The following is a 15804-nucleotide window of genomic DNA, read 5'->3' as shown; positions in this document are numbered from 1 at the left end:
AAAATTTGCAGGAGACATTTATATCAAAAACAAAAAAAATGCATTAGCATGAGTTTGTATAAAACTGTATTATAGCGATTCTTCTAGTAAAAGCTGCCATTGTCTTCCATTGTTTACTGGTTGTGAATCCTAGATACCACAGAAAGCCAATCCTAACAGGACAATTTTTAATATAATGGTTCAAACATCTAACTAAAAACAAGCATCACTGTTCTGATTAAAAATACACTTGAAATTTTAATGCCACAAACTATCATGCCTTCTCTGAAGACCTAGAAGGCCCTAAGGGTTCCCCCCTGGTGTAAAGCCAGATAAAACACAGATGTTCTTTGAAGACACAGAGAGCCCTGAGGGTTCCTTAAAGGTGTAATGCTCTCTTCAATATAATTTTGAAAAGAAAAAAAAGTACTCTGCCCATTCACATGTTTCTTGTCAGGCACAGGCTTCTACCCCATTTACAGGCGAAAGAAGAAAAGAGAGAAAAAGACAGTTATAGACATCTGCCCATTCAAAGGCCTCTTAACACCCACATACTTCTGCCCATCCACAGACTTCTTCTTCCCACCCACAGGCTGTTGCCCATTCTCACGCTCCTGCACAAGCTTCTACCCATTCACAGGAATAGACAGAAGGAAAGAAAGAGAAAGACAGGTACAGACAGGCCCAGCCACAGGCTTTTGCAAAGGCTTCTGCCCAGCCACAAGCTTCTGCCTATTCACAAATTTGCAAAGACTTTTGCCCATTCTCAGGCTTCTGCCCATTCAGAGGCTTCTGCCAAGCCACAGGCTTTTGCAAAAGCTTCTGCCCAGCCTCAGACTTCTGGCCATTCACAGGCTTTTGCAAAGGCTTTTGCCCATTCTCAAGCTTCTGCTCATTCATGCTCATTCAGAGGCTTCTGCCCGGCCATGGGGTTCTGCCCGTTCATAGGCTTTTGCAAAGGCTTCTGCCCATTCTAAGGCTTCTGCCCATTCACAGGCTTCTGCATATTCATAAGCTTTTGCAAAGTTTTTGCCCATTCACAGGCTTTTGCCCATTTTTGCAAAAGCAGAATTCTGAATATCTCAACATCAAACATGAAACCTAATTGACATCACTATAACATTGTAATCATTTACATATAACCATCATTACATTTACAAATATAAAGTTTCTTTACGTTCCAACAAATCCTTTTTTTTATCATATCTTGTTTGGTCTCTCTCTCTCTCTTTCTCTTTTTTCTCTCTGGTTCATTGATCAGGCTTCTGCACTGAGTGCTTGGGTGGTGTGTTAGGTTATGTGTGTGTCGCTGTAGTAGTAATACTTGATAAAGCATTAGCATTGATTTCTGCACCGGGGCGCTCAGTCCCTGACTCAGCATTTATAGCGCTTAAAGGAGAATGAGAGGGATGGAGATGGGGAGGAGCTTGGGCAGATAGAAAAGACCTTGCTTCTGAAGGATAAAATCAGTCCAGAGAAAAAAACAATGAGGGAAAAAAAAAAAAAACTTTAGATCTTCTGCAGTGATGGACACTCGCATGGTTTTATTCTTGGCATGAAAAAGGAAGATTTGCATTTTACATCAAACTATGATACAACATCAAAGAGAACGGCTATATTTACTGCTTATATATGCTCTCTCTGTCACTGATTTTCTCTTTACACTGAAAGAATAGGCTAAGGTCAGAGCTGCCAAAGCAGAGCAAGAAACTATAATGTAGTTTTTGGGCCACAGAAGAGTTTTATTAATAAACACGGGCATATGCTATAATTTTCCTGGAGACAGACAAGTTTTATAAAGTGTCATTGAATGTGACATGGTGCCAGAACAGTGTGACAGCCAACAGATGGTATGCTTTCTGTAGTGATACTGTCTAAAATTATGCTTCAAAAGCCTAATTTCTGCAGGTGCTAGTGATTTAGTTTCACTGTATTAAGATGCAACTGTATTTTAAAGGGCATTTAAAATATTTTTTAAATGTTTAACGTTATACAATAATATTGGGTTCTTGCATGTTTTTTTTCTGCACAACAAAAGAAGGATATTTTAGGCTATTTTATTTTTCATTTTACAACATTATTCACAGATACTCTGTTCTGATTCTCTCCAGTCATGTCTTTGCAATATGCGGTTCTGCATTATGCTGTTGAAAAGTGCATGAAGGCAACATACTCTAAGCTTTCATTTTAACTTTCTGCATTAATGCTGCATCACAGAAGCATTACAGTACAATGACAAATTCTGACTATTGGACTTGTTTCTGATAACAGTCTGTATGTTTTTTTTTGTTTTTTTCCTCTTTGATCCGGAGCACACAGAATCCATTTAATCCCAGTATTTGATCTAGAATACTAATTCATCTGACCACAATACACACTTCCACTGTGTGATGCCTCCTTCCAGATGCTTCTCGGCTCAGTGGTGCCACTTCTGGACCTGGTTAACACTAGGGATGTGTTTAAAAAAAATCGATTCATCGATGTAAATCGATCTTCATTTGAATGATCAGATATTGATTCATATAAACCCAAATCGATCTTTAGAAATAGCCCATTTTCCCCACCCTCTGGCTGGGGTGAGCTGGAGGCTGGATTACAGGAGTCGCACTGCGGGGAGTTTCTGTAAAAATCTAAGAAACTTTCTTCTGTATTTTCAATCACTGTTGCCTATGTTTATCAAACTAGTACATTTAACACTGTTTTAAATTGTTTTCCAGCGTTGTTTTCACCTGTAATTTATTGTAAGTAAGACCTGACTGGCTACATCAACCATTAGCTTAGCAGGTTAGCCAAATCACTGGTTAAGCTAATCCCCCTTTAGCCGGGAATTTAACTACATTAAATGATATTAAAAAAAGAATGTAACTGTTGTGTTAACTCTTTATAATATAAACACTAATATTTTTATAATGAAAGTTTGAGTGCTTCTTGTATAATTGCAACATTATATTTAAACTACAATTTTTATTGTAACTGAAATTTACCTAAATGAATCGAAATGACAAGACTACACCTCACAACTTACACAATTTACACACTGTTATCCCATGACTTTTGGTATATCAGTATACACAGATATTTGGACTAAGGGATCTGGTGGCATCCTAAGAGATAGCTTCAGTGATTCTAACACAAACATTCTGGAGCAGCCTGAGACTAAATAACAGGGATATCTGCTGTGGAATCACTTCGTTAATTGGGTTCAACAACTATGCAAATTCAAGTCATGTCCAGAAATCTCCTTTTGAGACCCTGCATCTATTATAAATAAGGCCTGTCTAAGAAAATGGACTAATTTGATACCAGAGGAACGCTCTACTCTCAAAGCGTGTACTGCAGTCCATGGAAAACACTATGTTCTACATAAAATGCCAGTGTTCTGCATCTGCTGATCATGTACACAAATTAACCTTTTACACCTAGTGTTTCTTTTTCCGGCAAATTGCCGAATAGAAAACTGAAAATAACTTTAGGACACATGATAAACGGCTCTGTCTTGATAAAAAAAATACACACATACACACACACAAAAAAAGAAAAAATACAACTGTGGAAGGTTGAAAATAATGACTGGAGAAAAGTACTGGGACACCTGCTCATCTGTTATCTTTCTTATTATTGTTTAGAGAAGACTACTGTATTTTTAGCACAAAAAGGCTTTCAAAAAATCGTCAGTGCGCCTTATAGTCCGGTGCACCTTATGTATGACTTATCCCACTAAGTTTGCAAGGAGCAGTAAAGCCACTCTGCTGTAGTACAGCATTATAGATTGGTTCTAAAGTTTAGTTCTCCAGCACCGAGACTTGAGACTGGAGCAGTATAAGCATTATCCGATAACCGCACTAAGCGCTAGTTAGCTATTTTGCAGTTCAGAGGTAAGGATTTTTGGCCTGAAGCCTGCACCTAACCTCGGCTAGCACTGCTGTAGCAGAATTAGCATTAACGGCTAACTACGCTAAGCACTAGTTAGCTTTTTCGCTGTTTTGTACAAACAAGTTTCTTTTTTTATCTGCTCCAGAAGGTTCTATTCTACCAGCAAAACTTCTCTACAGGGACTAGATGTGTTTTTTTTTAGTGTTTGCACATTTGCACGTGTGCCAGCAATGGGTGCTGAATGCTAATACTTAGACAAATAGCATTTTTCACAACAAACCCAAGTTACATACATACAATGTATACATCAGAACCTCCATACGTTACTTCACAATGTAAATAGGCACTTCCACAAAGCCACACACTCTGACCTACAGCCTGAGTTTGCTGATACTTCCTGCAGAAGTTTGAGCTGCTGTGCCCTGAGCTTCAATTTAAGCTTAGCCTTAAACCCTGGCGATAAAATCCAAAATCTGGGTTTGCCAAATCATGACTTACCCGAGGTGGTGGTAATCCTCCAGCACCGGGTTGGCAGTCTGGCAGCATGATGTTGCGCTCGGGCGTGCTGCACTGGCAATCCGGCGAGGGGTTCTGCATGGTCCAGTTACCATCCTGAAAGATCTTAAGGATGGCGGGGTCCACGGCAGGAGTGGACCAGTCTGTCGCTCCAGCAGGAACACATGGATATTTACTGAGAGAGGAAGAGGCAATGTGGTCATTCTCAATTAAAGAGTCACACAGTTATCTTCAACAACAGCATTACAGGATTAGTTTTACAGGAAGAAGCTGTAGAATGTTAAATGCCTGAATTTAACTGGTTGACATTGTATCATAATTAATGATTATTGGCCCTGAAGGTAATTTTTGGAGCTTTGCAATCAATACCAGACTTTTAAACCTAGACCACATATCAGAAGTTGGGGCATTTTTTGGGAAGGTGATTCCCAATATGTAAAGCTAGCCTTTTTTTTGTATATTTTTTGTCCTGTTGAAACGTCCAATTATATTCAATATTTACAGCAGCTTTTCATTTGAAAGTTTGAGGTTATGCTAAACATTCGCATTCATTATTCCATCCACTCTCAAAATGCTGTCCATTCTATCCCAGAGAATGATGCTTCCACCACCATGTTTTACAGTTAAGTAGTAAAACAATAATTCATGCCATGTAGTCTTGCTATGAGTCCACTAGCCAGTGTTTAACCTCACCTACAAGATAACACCTTACAACTTATACAGGTATGAGTTTTCCCCACAAATGCTGGCATATTTGTTATGTTGTTTTAACGATGCAGCGATGACTGCCAACTGCTCTGGGCATGGGTGCTCAACAGATGAACAGTTTATTTGTCATATACAGTACATACAGTAATCACACATGGAACAACTAGCAGTGCATTTATGTTCGCTTAGCCTAAGCGAGCAATGTGACATAACTGCGAAGAAAGCAAACAAAAGCAAATGTGGTGCAGCGACATGCGGTCTCATTTAACTGGAAGCTGGGCAAACTCCAGCGATGAAGGCACTATATGACAACACCTGATTGGTCAAGAGCGTAGACAACAGGCAAATTAGACCTCAGATAGTTTGCTAGCTTGTAAACTTCATTTTGCAAGAAGTATGCAGAGTCCCTAAGACTTTTTTAGACTATTTAATACCACTCAGAGGCAAATATTGTAATATACTCTTGTAGTGTGGTGGCCCTGTACAATTTAAACCCCAGGTATATAGTGTGTGGAGCAGAGACAGAAGCAGGAGAGTCGCCATACAGTTATGGAGGGTAGGACCCGAGTGGAGAGCAGGCAGAAAGCCTGAGGAAAATAAGCGGAGAAAAATAAAGAAAGGCTCAGGAATGGTAATTGAACCGACACGCTCAGGTTGCTGTGCGAGAAACCCGAGAAAGGAAACAGCTTGAGACAAAAGGACAGGACTGGAAATGTACAAAAGATAAAGGGAGCTCAGATAGCAGCTCTCAAATCCCCCAACCAAAAACCCATACTGGATACTAGAGGCAACGAGGAGAAATGTCCTGTTGTTGTGGTTTTGTGTCTACTAGAGTAAACCTAATGCAGATAGAGTAGAATTAAAGCAGATTACTAACATTAATAGAGTAAAGTGGTTTGGTTATGATTGTAACCGGCAGTATCTGGCTAATGAGTGTGTGATGGTAATGTTTGACAGCAGATGCAGTGTCACACACACCAAGTGTGTAAATGCACTGTGAAACACTCATTTTATCACACACACAAAAACACACACAGGCATTTTGGCAGAACTCACGGTATAGGGTTGCTCTCCATGCATCGTGTGCCAAACCCTGGCTCATTCAGGAGGGAACGTGTCACACTCGTCACCGCTGCCTCTGTCGGCCTGTCAGTACTGTAACACACACACACACGCACACACACGCACACGCACGCACGCACACGCACGCACACGCACGCACACGCACACATGCACACGCACACATGCACACGCACACACACGGCTGAGTCAGAGAACTTCTGTCACAGTCAGGGCTATGGTTCTAATCTCCTCATTACTGCCTGCTGTTTTCACAAACACACACTCAGCAGACTGGATAAACACACACACACACACATAGCATCAGACTTGGTAAATACTACACACATACACCTACACACATTGGAAGAGGAAGCAAATGGATTGACCCCTGGAAAGTTAGACCTGTGGTACAACTTAATAACCTCTTAAACACACACACACACACACACACACACACACACACACACACAAAATATCATATTTCCCCACTTTTACAAATGCCTACATAATGAATACACCAATAGAAATGGTTTAGAATTACAATGCTGTTAACACCCAGGCAACCTCCCAGGATACCTGAGCAATAACCTTACAACACCTTAACAACTCCCTGGGATACCTAAGCAATGATCTTTCTTGGATATCTGAGCAAGGACCTGGCAACCTCCTAGACACCTCTAAGAACACCTAAGCATTGACCCTGCATCCCAATCTTTAGTATCTACCAAAAACATATTTTATGCCTTTACTCCTGGTGCAAAGATGTAAGCAGATTCAGCTTGGTTTGATGGCTTGCGATCATCCATTGTCCCCTTGATTATACTCCAGAAACACATCATTTTTAACTTTTTATGATTATAACTTTGTGTGTGTGTTTGTGTGTACCTGTAGAAAGTGTTCTGTGGTTTTCCATACATCCACGGCTGCAGTTCCAGACTGGGATACTCCACAAACGGAGGCACGATCAGAGAGAAGATCAGAGACAGACACACAAAAAATGCTGGCAGGACCACCTACACACACACACACACACACCCACACCCACACAAACACACACAAACATTAGACACATTAGTTTTTAGCTTCTTTCACTTGTTTTCTAGCCTTAATCACACACTCACACTAATATACTGTGGCTGGCATACAGTATACTTATTTCTGTTGTTTCGGATAGTAAATAACTATTAATATTAAGTTTTCCTTCAAAACAAACAACATAAGATTACTTAAACAGAGTCAAATTAAGCACAACCACCTACCAACAGTTAATCAGCACACACATTCTCAGAAATGCAAAAAAAAAGTGCTGTTAGCAGTGGCCACACACACACACACACACACACACACACACATACAGCAGTGTGTGTTTGTTTTGGCTGGGATGTAAAAGGTTTTGATTAAACACTTTCAAACCGCACCAGTGTCACCCCACCTTCCACCCATCATTCATCTCTCTCTCTCCTTCTCGCTCTTCTCTCCTTCACTTGCTTTCTCTCCACATTCTGCACATTCACACTCTCTCTCTTCCCTTTTCTCTTCACCTCCTCAAATTTCCAACTTCCCTTCTGTATCTCCCACTCTGTCTGAATTAATTTTTCTCTTCTTCCTCTCTATTCTCTCCCTCTTCTCACCATCTCATTCTTTCTCCTTTCCTGTCTTCCGAACCTAACTTTCCTTGATTACTTTTTCTTCCCATCTTAACATGTTTCCCTTTATATTATTTCTCCTCCTCCGTCATCTCTCTCCCTCTTTCTATATGCACATTTCTCCATATCCATATCCTTTTTTTCTTTCTCCCCATTTTTACTTAATTTTCTTTCCTTTCTGTCTCACTTCTTTCACTCCACTACTGCTTTTCTGTATTTTATCTCTCTCCTTTTTCTCTTTTCTCCTTTATCTCACTTGTCTCGTTCCCTCTGTCCTGTCTGTCCTCTCTCTATCTCTCTCTCTCTCAGTTGGAGGAGGGACAGGGTTTGAGTAATGTGAATGTATGATGGCTGAGGCTGCTGGAGCTGTACGTTCTGCAGTCGCTCACTCTGAGCTTGATTAATTACAGCGGCCCGTCCAAAGCTCCGCCGAAAAATGCAAATGCGGCTGGAAGAGAGAGCCTCTAGGAGAACCGACAACAGAATAATGAACAAGGGGACAGAGAAAAGGGGAGGAAGAAAAAGGACAATAGAACATCTTTCCCCCTCGAGACAAACGCAGCATGACAACTATTGTCCCAGTATAGTCTTTAGGCTCAAACACAGGCAGGAAATGAGAGCAGGCACAGAGAAATGTGCTGATTTAAGTGTGTGGCTGTAATGTGCGCGCACACGTGTGTGTCTGTGTGTGTGTGTGTGTGTGTGTGTGTATTACCTGGGCGATAATTCCTTTCCTGCTTCTCCGAGCGTGATGAAAGCGCTTTATGAACAAGGCCAGAAACTGATGTCTGATTAGAGGCCAGCCGCTCATCACGGACGAGCCTTTACCGTTCAAACACACGGACTGATGCTGATCATCTGCAGAACACACACACACACACACACACACACATACATAATGTGATCATTAATCACACACACACACACACTCCTTTATTTGATAACATTCTATACCAGTGACCTCATAATCAACGATCACATAATTCTACAGTATACCAATGGCCTCATAATCCATGACCTCATAATTCTACAGTAGACCAGAGATCTCATAATCTACAATCTTATGATTCTAAAGTATACCAGTGATCTCATATTCCATGGTCTCATTGTTCCTAGGTAAACCCGTGATTATATAATCTATGGCTGGATCAAGTGACCTGATAGTCTACACTTGTAACTGTCCTTCAGCACATACCTTCAACCCGATTTAAGAACCTTCCTTTCTTCTTTTCTGCAAAGAGATAATGATAAAGAATAGAAAGTAAAATGCATATGGTGGAAAACATTGTAAAAAAAAAAAAAAAACAAACAAACACAAAAAACATGTAGTTACAGATGTTTCCATGCATGTATGTGTGTGTGTGTGTGTGTGTGTGTGTGTGTATACCGCATTTGGAAGATTCCTTCTCTTTTTGTTCCATGGCTGAACTGATGCTATGTGTCCTGGACTCTCTGGAGCTCCTCTTCCAGTCTCGCACCAGTGTATTTTTATCTGAACACACACACACACACACACACACACACACAAGTTCAAAAATTGTGAATCAATGTTCACGTTTTTCTTTGTGACCGTTTTTATATAACTTATATTCTTTATTTTTATAATTCCATACTATCCTTAAAATACTCTTATTTGATGGGTTACAAATCTGCAAGTGTAATATATTAAAGACCACTGTGATAAAACATTAAATATAATTTGTTTTATTATAGAAAATTTGTTTCAGAAAATAAACATTTTGTTTTAAATGTGCATTTGCCTTAAAGCCACAGTCTGTACGTTTTGGTAACTAGGTGATTTAGAGACCTCTCTGGAGAATCATGTAGAGGAGTGCTTTTAATGCAGGTTCTAATCTAAATAACGAATTGTGTGAAATTCTGTTTTTTTTTTTTTGTTTTTTTTGTAGAGAGCAGTTACATCTATTAAAACTACCAAAATTAAAATATTAGGCATTACAGAAATGGTTGTGTCGGGAAACTCCAATAACCAATACTTACTGCTTTTAATTTAAAAGAAAAACATCTTAGGGACGGCTGCTTAAAAATAATTTACTTTTATTTTATTTTTACTTAGAAAACCCATAGAATCTTCTTTTGAACAGGGTCACGCAAACCTTTCCCAGATACTGCATGACTATCTGAGTGAAACACGGTAGATAATATGTAATCATCCAAAGGCCATTCATTTACACCACACAATTAGGGAAAAAAAAGCACATGCTGTATCCTCTCAGCCATGAAGGTTTCAATCATATTTTTGTACTGGCCCTGAGCAGGCCAGTATTTTGGACCAGTCTTATGAAAATAATCATGTTTTATGCATTATTTCAGCCATATGCATATTTTTCAACTCCCGTTTCTCTGTTATTATTATTTCTGAAAGTGGGATAAAAATATCACCCAGCATTTCTGCTCTGAGAAAAAAGGTTAGAAAAACAGCTGTTTACCATTAGATTCCACATCCACGCCCGTCTCCTCCGCCACCTTCAGAAATATCTGTGATATGATAATATAATAAAAGTGATAAACATGTAAATAAATGTTTATGAGAGTTCTGATAAATAAAAAATACATTAGTCATAACTGGTGTTCATTTATTAATTGGCCAATCAAGAATGACCTTTGAACAAGAGTGCAACAATGAGCAAATACATTATAATCTGATTTATGCAAATGCATTACTAAGCATCCACATAGCAACACCATAGCAACCACTACATACACCATAGCATCTTAGTAACCACCTCAGAGACCTTAGCAGCACCTTAGCAACCACCACAGACAGCATTGCAGCACCTTGGCAACCACGTAGCAATCACGGCTTAAAACCATCCACATCTGTACTATAAGTTGTGAAGTGTTATCTTGTGAGTGAGGTTGCACATTCCCCAGCGCCAACGTGCCTATGGCAAGTTGATGTGAATCATCCTGTTGTGGGTGCCAGATGTATGGGCCATTACATTTCTTTTTTTTTTTAATTAATTTTATTCTAAAGTTTTCTGCCATTTTCCCACCCATTAAGCTGCTAGGCAGCTGTAAACCCCTATCACTAGTGATGCCTCAACACCAGGAGGGTAAAGACCAGCACATGCCTCCTTTTATACATGTGAAGTCAGACTCTGCCTCTTTTTGAACGGCTGCTGATGCAGCATTTCCAAATTGCATCACAGTGCACTCGGAGGAAAGCGTAGCGACCCAATTCCGATACATCAGCTCACAGATGCCTTGTGATGAGCGACATCACCCTTTGGAGTGATGAGGGGAAAGAGAGCACCAGCACTCCACCCAGAGAGAGCAAAGACAATTGTGCTCTCTCAGGGCTCTGGCAGCTGATTGCAAGCTGCATGATGGGGATTCGAACCAGCAATATTCTAGCAATCATCGTGGCAGCACTTTAGACCGCTTGACTACTCGGCACCTGGGCCATTCCATTTCTGAGGTTGCATGGACATTTTAACAGTCTTCAATCCACAGTGTCACTTAAGTACCAGGAATACATCATAGCAGGCAATAATACCACCCACAGTGGACAAGGCAGTGGGTGGCAGTGATTGAAAAGGGCTGTGTGACTGGCAGAAATCACATCTACATTCAATACAGAAGGGGACACACATATCATATGGCAGGTGGCAAGTCAGTGTGTATGGGACATACTGTATGGAAAGTGTGTGTGTGAGTGTGTGTACCTCCTCCAGGCTGGTATCTGAGATGCCGTAGCTGCTGATCCCCAGCCTCTCTTTCTCCAGATCCAGTTCTTTGAAGAGTGAAGCAAAGCTGCCGTCTTTAGAGCCGGTGTAGGGGAGGATGTACACCAGCTCCTGACCTAGGACCTCCAGAAACACAGCTTCTGGAACGTGTCGGCGCACCAGTGCGCTCAGATCCGCTACATCTGAACCAGCAGAAAAGGAGTGAGACCAACTGATTCACCGCTACTCTTCCTCTGAGTGAGTGAATGTGTTCGGAACTGTTACATGTAAAGCTCCAAAAAAAGATTTCTATAATAGTTTAATTTCAAAACTATAGTTAGTTTTATTAGCTAATAAATTCCTTTTTATAAAATGAAACTATAAAAGAAATGTTCGGGAGTGATTCAGTGAGTGTGGTTGTGAGTGTGATTGGATTCTGACCTGTTGGCTCCTCACTGCTGAGGCTGGACGAACCGATTCCTTCATCTAGACTGAAATCATCACATTGCTGTAGAGAAAAAAAAAACAATGCTTTACACTGTGTGAACATTTCATTGTACATTTTTCATAAACTTACATTCAAGTATTAAAGTGACCACAAAATCAAAGCTATTGTATTAGAGAGGTGAGATTTGGTTTAGAGCATTACACAATAGTTTAGGTCATTTTTTCTTTTTAATATTCCAAGAACACCTATTGTACTAGAGTTAAAAAGGCACACTGTTGATAGACTATCAAACAAAAATGATCCACTGTAAAACAAGTGAACAAAGTAAATAAAGCAAAATGTGAAAATTATCTATTGAATAATGAGTGAGAATGGTTAAATGAAGTAACAAATGAGGTGACGTGCCAATGGAGGATAGTAATCTATGGAGTGACAAATTGTTCATAGTGAGTCAAGTGAGATTTGTCCATAAAGTGACCAGAATAATTGTTTATAGTGTGACAAGTAACAATAGTACATCCATGGTGTGACAAAGGATAATTTTTCACAAGTGATTTATGGACAAGTGAGACTTGTCTAAATTAACTATTGTCACATGAACACAGAGTGACATGTGGGACTTGTCCATGGTGTGCCCTTTGTCAACGGAGTGAAAAAATGAGATCTGTCTATAGAGTGCAAGTTAGAATAGTCTAATCCTTAGACTATCAATATAGGCCTGTCACTATAACAATTTTTTGGGAACGATATTTTTCTCAGAAATTATTGCGATAAACAATATTGTTGGCATTTTAAGACTTAATTTATAATATAACATTGTAACAACATTGTATGTTATAGTACATTTTTTTATAGTATGTATTATATACACATACGCACTGCAAAGTGCGGAGGCAGGGGAACCACGTGTGTGCACAACACCATGACGTAGATACCCGGTCTGTTCCAGCTGGCACGTGTTGAACCAGCATAAAGAGCCCATAAAGGCAACATATGTGAGAATATATGTAAGAGCATTTTGTAAGTGCAAACATAAAGGACGATATCACGATTACTGAAATGATTGAAGTCATGACCATTTATTGAACGATAAGTCGATAATGTAGTTATTGTGACAGGCCTATATCAATAGAGAATTGTCCATCAGGTAACAACTGAAAATTGCTCATTGGAGACAAATTAGAATTGTCCACAGAGTAATAAAAGTGAACTGCCCATAGGGTGAAAAGTAAAAACTGTCCAAAAAGTGACAAATTAGAATAATCTAAGAGGAGAAAAGTTAAAGTAACTTAGTGAAAGTATTCTGTATTACTAGAATAAACCTAATCGTGATCAGCAGTCTGAAAATCTTTGGCCTGTCAGACAGTGGTGGGGATTGACTGCGACTAATGCCGGATAGAGAAAGTAGAAGTGAAGTAGACTGAGGATGAGGTCACCTGTGTGTCAGCAGTGTGTGTATTTTTCTTATCATCGACTTTAGCTTCATCTCTTAATCAATAGGGAGTTAGCCATTAGTCATGATGCAGGAGCAGCTAAATGTCAATAGGAATCTATCAGGCTGCTGCTTAATTGCATTCAGATAATAAGAAGCCCTACATCACAGTGCTGCCTGAGATGTTTCATCACAGTTAATACTATCAGACTATAAGTCTCTTGGATGTTTCTTTGTGAGATTATTGGGAAAACTTTGCAGGGTGAAGTTGCTGAGCGAGGCTGGCGGTTCATATCCCCAGCTGCAAAAAAAAAAAAGCTGGCGGATTTTAGCACAACAACAACAACTGTGTGTCAAAAAATAACCCTTACACTCTAAGCAAAAATCATTCTACAGTATAGAAAATAAAGAACAGAGCATTTCTTACATTTTCTTTGACGTTTATTTTACTGCAGACAGTATAAACCCAAGATACCTCATGATTTGTTTGCCCCACTGTGAAACATGGTGGCGGCAGCATCATGCTGGTGGGATGCTTTTTTTCAACAGGGACAGGGAAGTTGGTCAGAGTTGATGGGAAATACAGGGCAGTCTTAGAAGAAAACCTGGTGGAGGCTGCAAAAGACTGGAGACTGGGAAGAAGATTTACCCTCTGCCCAGCCAAAGTCCTGATCTACATCCTATTGAGCTTCTGTGGGAAGACATGAAAATTGCTGTTCACAGATTCTCTCCTTCCAACCTGGCTGAGCTCGAGCTATTTTGCAAAGAAGAATGGGCAAAAATCTCAGTCCCTAGATTCGCAAAGCTGGTAGAGAAGAGAAGTACTCAAATTCTCTTTTGTTTGATTAAAACTTTGAAAACCCCTTCGTATTTATGTGCTACTTTGTGTTGATCTCTCCCTTAAAATCTCGTAAGTTCACTATTCCAAACAGAAGCTCTATGTTAACCATGTCATGAAGCAGCATCGACTACTCTACACTTGGAGGCATCTGGTAGGAGTGACTGTCAAAACTGTTTCTCTTTTGAAGACTGCCATCATTACAAAGTGCTAAATCCTTTACCATCACAACTCCTTTATTTTTAGGATGCATTGCAGGCCTGAAAAGCATGAAATATCTTGGGTTAATACTGTCTGCAATTAAATAAAAGTCACTGTAAATGCAAGAAACAACTTTTCTTGTTTTAGGGTTGCATTTACTAAAGAGTCATCAAAGAAACATTTTAAAAGAGCACACTTAAAAGTGGGAAAGCTGTTTTTGCAAACTGGACCATTAAGTGCAGGTAAATTGAAGGATAAGGTACAAAAACACTGGTCAGAAAACATTCCACAATTATTTGGTGAACCGCTTCATTAGACATCTACTGTTACTAGTATTACACACAATATGCAAAACAGTGTGTTTACTTGATCATCATCTAAAGAAAGCATTTGCTGTACTTCTTAAAAAAAAAAAAAAAAAAAAAATTGTCCTCCATAATCCCCTGACCTAAACCTGATCAACTGAGATAGTGATAAAAGGGTCATGCTCATTTAAACAGCTAGAAAGTATTTTTTAAAAAGTTTATTTTTAACACTCTACTTACTAAAAAACGTTTGGGATTAAATCAGGCTCGGGATCATAAAGACTGAAGGATTTTGCTGCTCCTTGAATACCCCACCTGTTTGTTCACACTCTGGTGCTTTCTGGCCCCTCTCTCCTGATTGGCTTGCACAAGTGTGAGGTAATATCCACTGCCATAGGTTTTCTTCAGGAAGAGGGATGAGCCACAGCAGCACACGCGGCCGTGAGAGATGATCGCAATACGGTCACCCAGAATATCTGCCTCGTCCATGTGATGAGTGGACAGAATGATAGTGCGACCTGGAGGACAGAGAGACAGACAGACAAACAGGACTACATCAGATTTTAGTTTTAATCTGTTAAGGTCTGTATCTTGCTCCATTCAGAGAGTTATTCATGCTCACTGTACTGATCTCCTTTGTGACATTCATATACAAACACACACACACACACACGCACCCCAGAGAAAGGTGTAAGTGTGAGTGTGTGTGTGATGGTTGTGGTTAGCAGGTTTGATTTATGATGTGTTCTATCAGAGAGCACAGTGATCGATCATGGACAGGCGAAATGCCACACTTTTTTGGGCGGGCAGACGCACACACACAAACACACACACACACACACATACACACACAAATATATATACACACCTGTTTCCATTAATGACAATGTTTTTTCAGAGCCCTGACTTCAGGTAAAGAAAATATATGGGTGTTCAGTAGTCTTTTAGAAGCTCTTTGATTACATGCTTGTTTGCAGAATGACAGACACACAGACACACACACAGACACACACACACACACACACACACAGACACACACACAGACACACACACACACACACACACAGACACAGACACACACACAAATAAACCCTCTCCTCACCGCAGAAG

The 15804-nt window shown here is 39.9% G+C and overlaps 1 protein-coding gene across 4 annotated transcripts in view; it reads right to left on the bottom strand.

Annotated features, from left to right (window-relative positions):
* Window positions 1-15804, bottom strand: part of LOC103041974 (phospholipid-transporting ATPase ABCA1) — a 243650-nt gene that overhangs the window by 66957 nt on the left and 160889 nt on the right. For all 4 annotated transcript variants that reach the window (XM_049472171.1, XM_049472172.1, XM_049472173.1 and 1 more), the window contains 10 exons: window positions 15010-15212; window positions 11912-11978; window positions 11471-11673; window positions 10232-10280; window positions 9172-9276; window positions 8980-9015; window positions 8500-8642; window positions 7024-7151; window positions 6133-6231; window positions 4351-4543 (listed from right to left, as the gene is read on the bottom strand). In XM_049472171.1, coding sequence (XP_049328128.1) covers window positions 4351-4543; window positions 6133-6231; window positions 7024-7151; window positions 8500-8642; window positions 8980-9015; window positions 9172-9276; window positions 10232-10280; window positions 11471-11673; window positions 11912-11978; window positions 15010-15212 — 1226 coding nt within the window. The remainder of the gene's footprint in view (window positions 1-4350; window positions 4544-6132; window positions 6232-7023; window positions 7152-8499; window positions 8643-8979; window positions 9016-9171; window positions 9277-10231; window positions 10281-11470; window positions 11674-11911; window positions 11979-15009; window positions 15213-15804) is intronic.

This window comes from Astyanax mexicanus, chromosome 25 (genome assembly GCF_023375975.1).
Source record: "Astyanax mexicanus isolate ESR-SI-001 chromosome 25, AstMex3_surface, whole genome shotgun sequence".
NCBI classification, from domain to species: Eukaryota; Metazoa; Chordata; class Actinopteri; order Characiformes; family Acestrorhamphidae; genus Astyanax; species Astyanax mexicanus.
The sequence above is the reverse complement of the archived record's forward strand: the minus strand, read 5'-3'. Positions and strand labels throughout refer to the sequence as shown.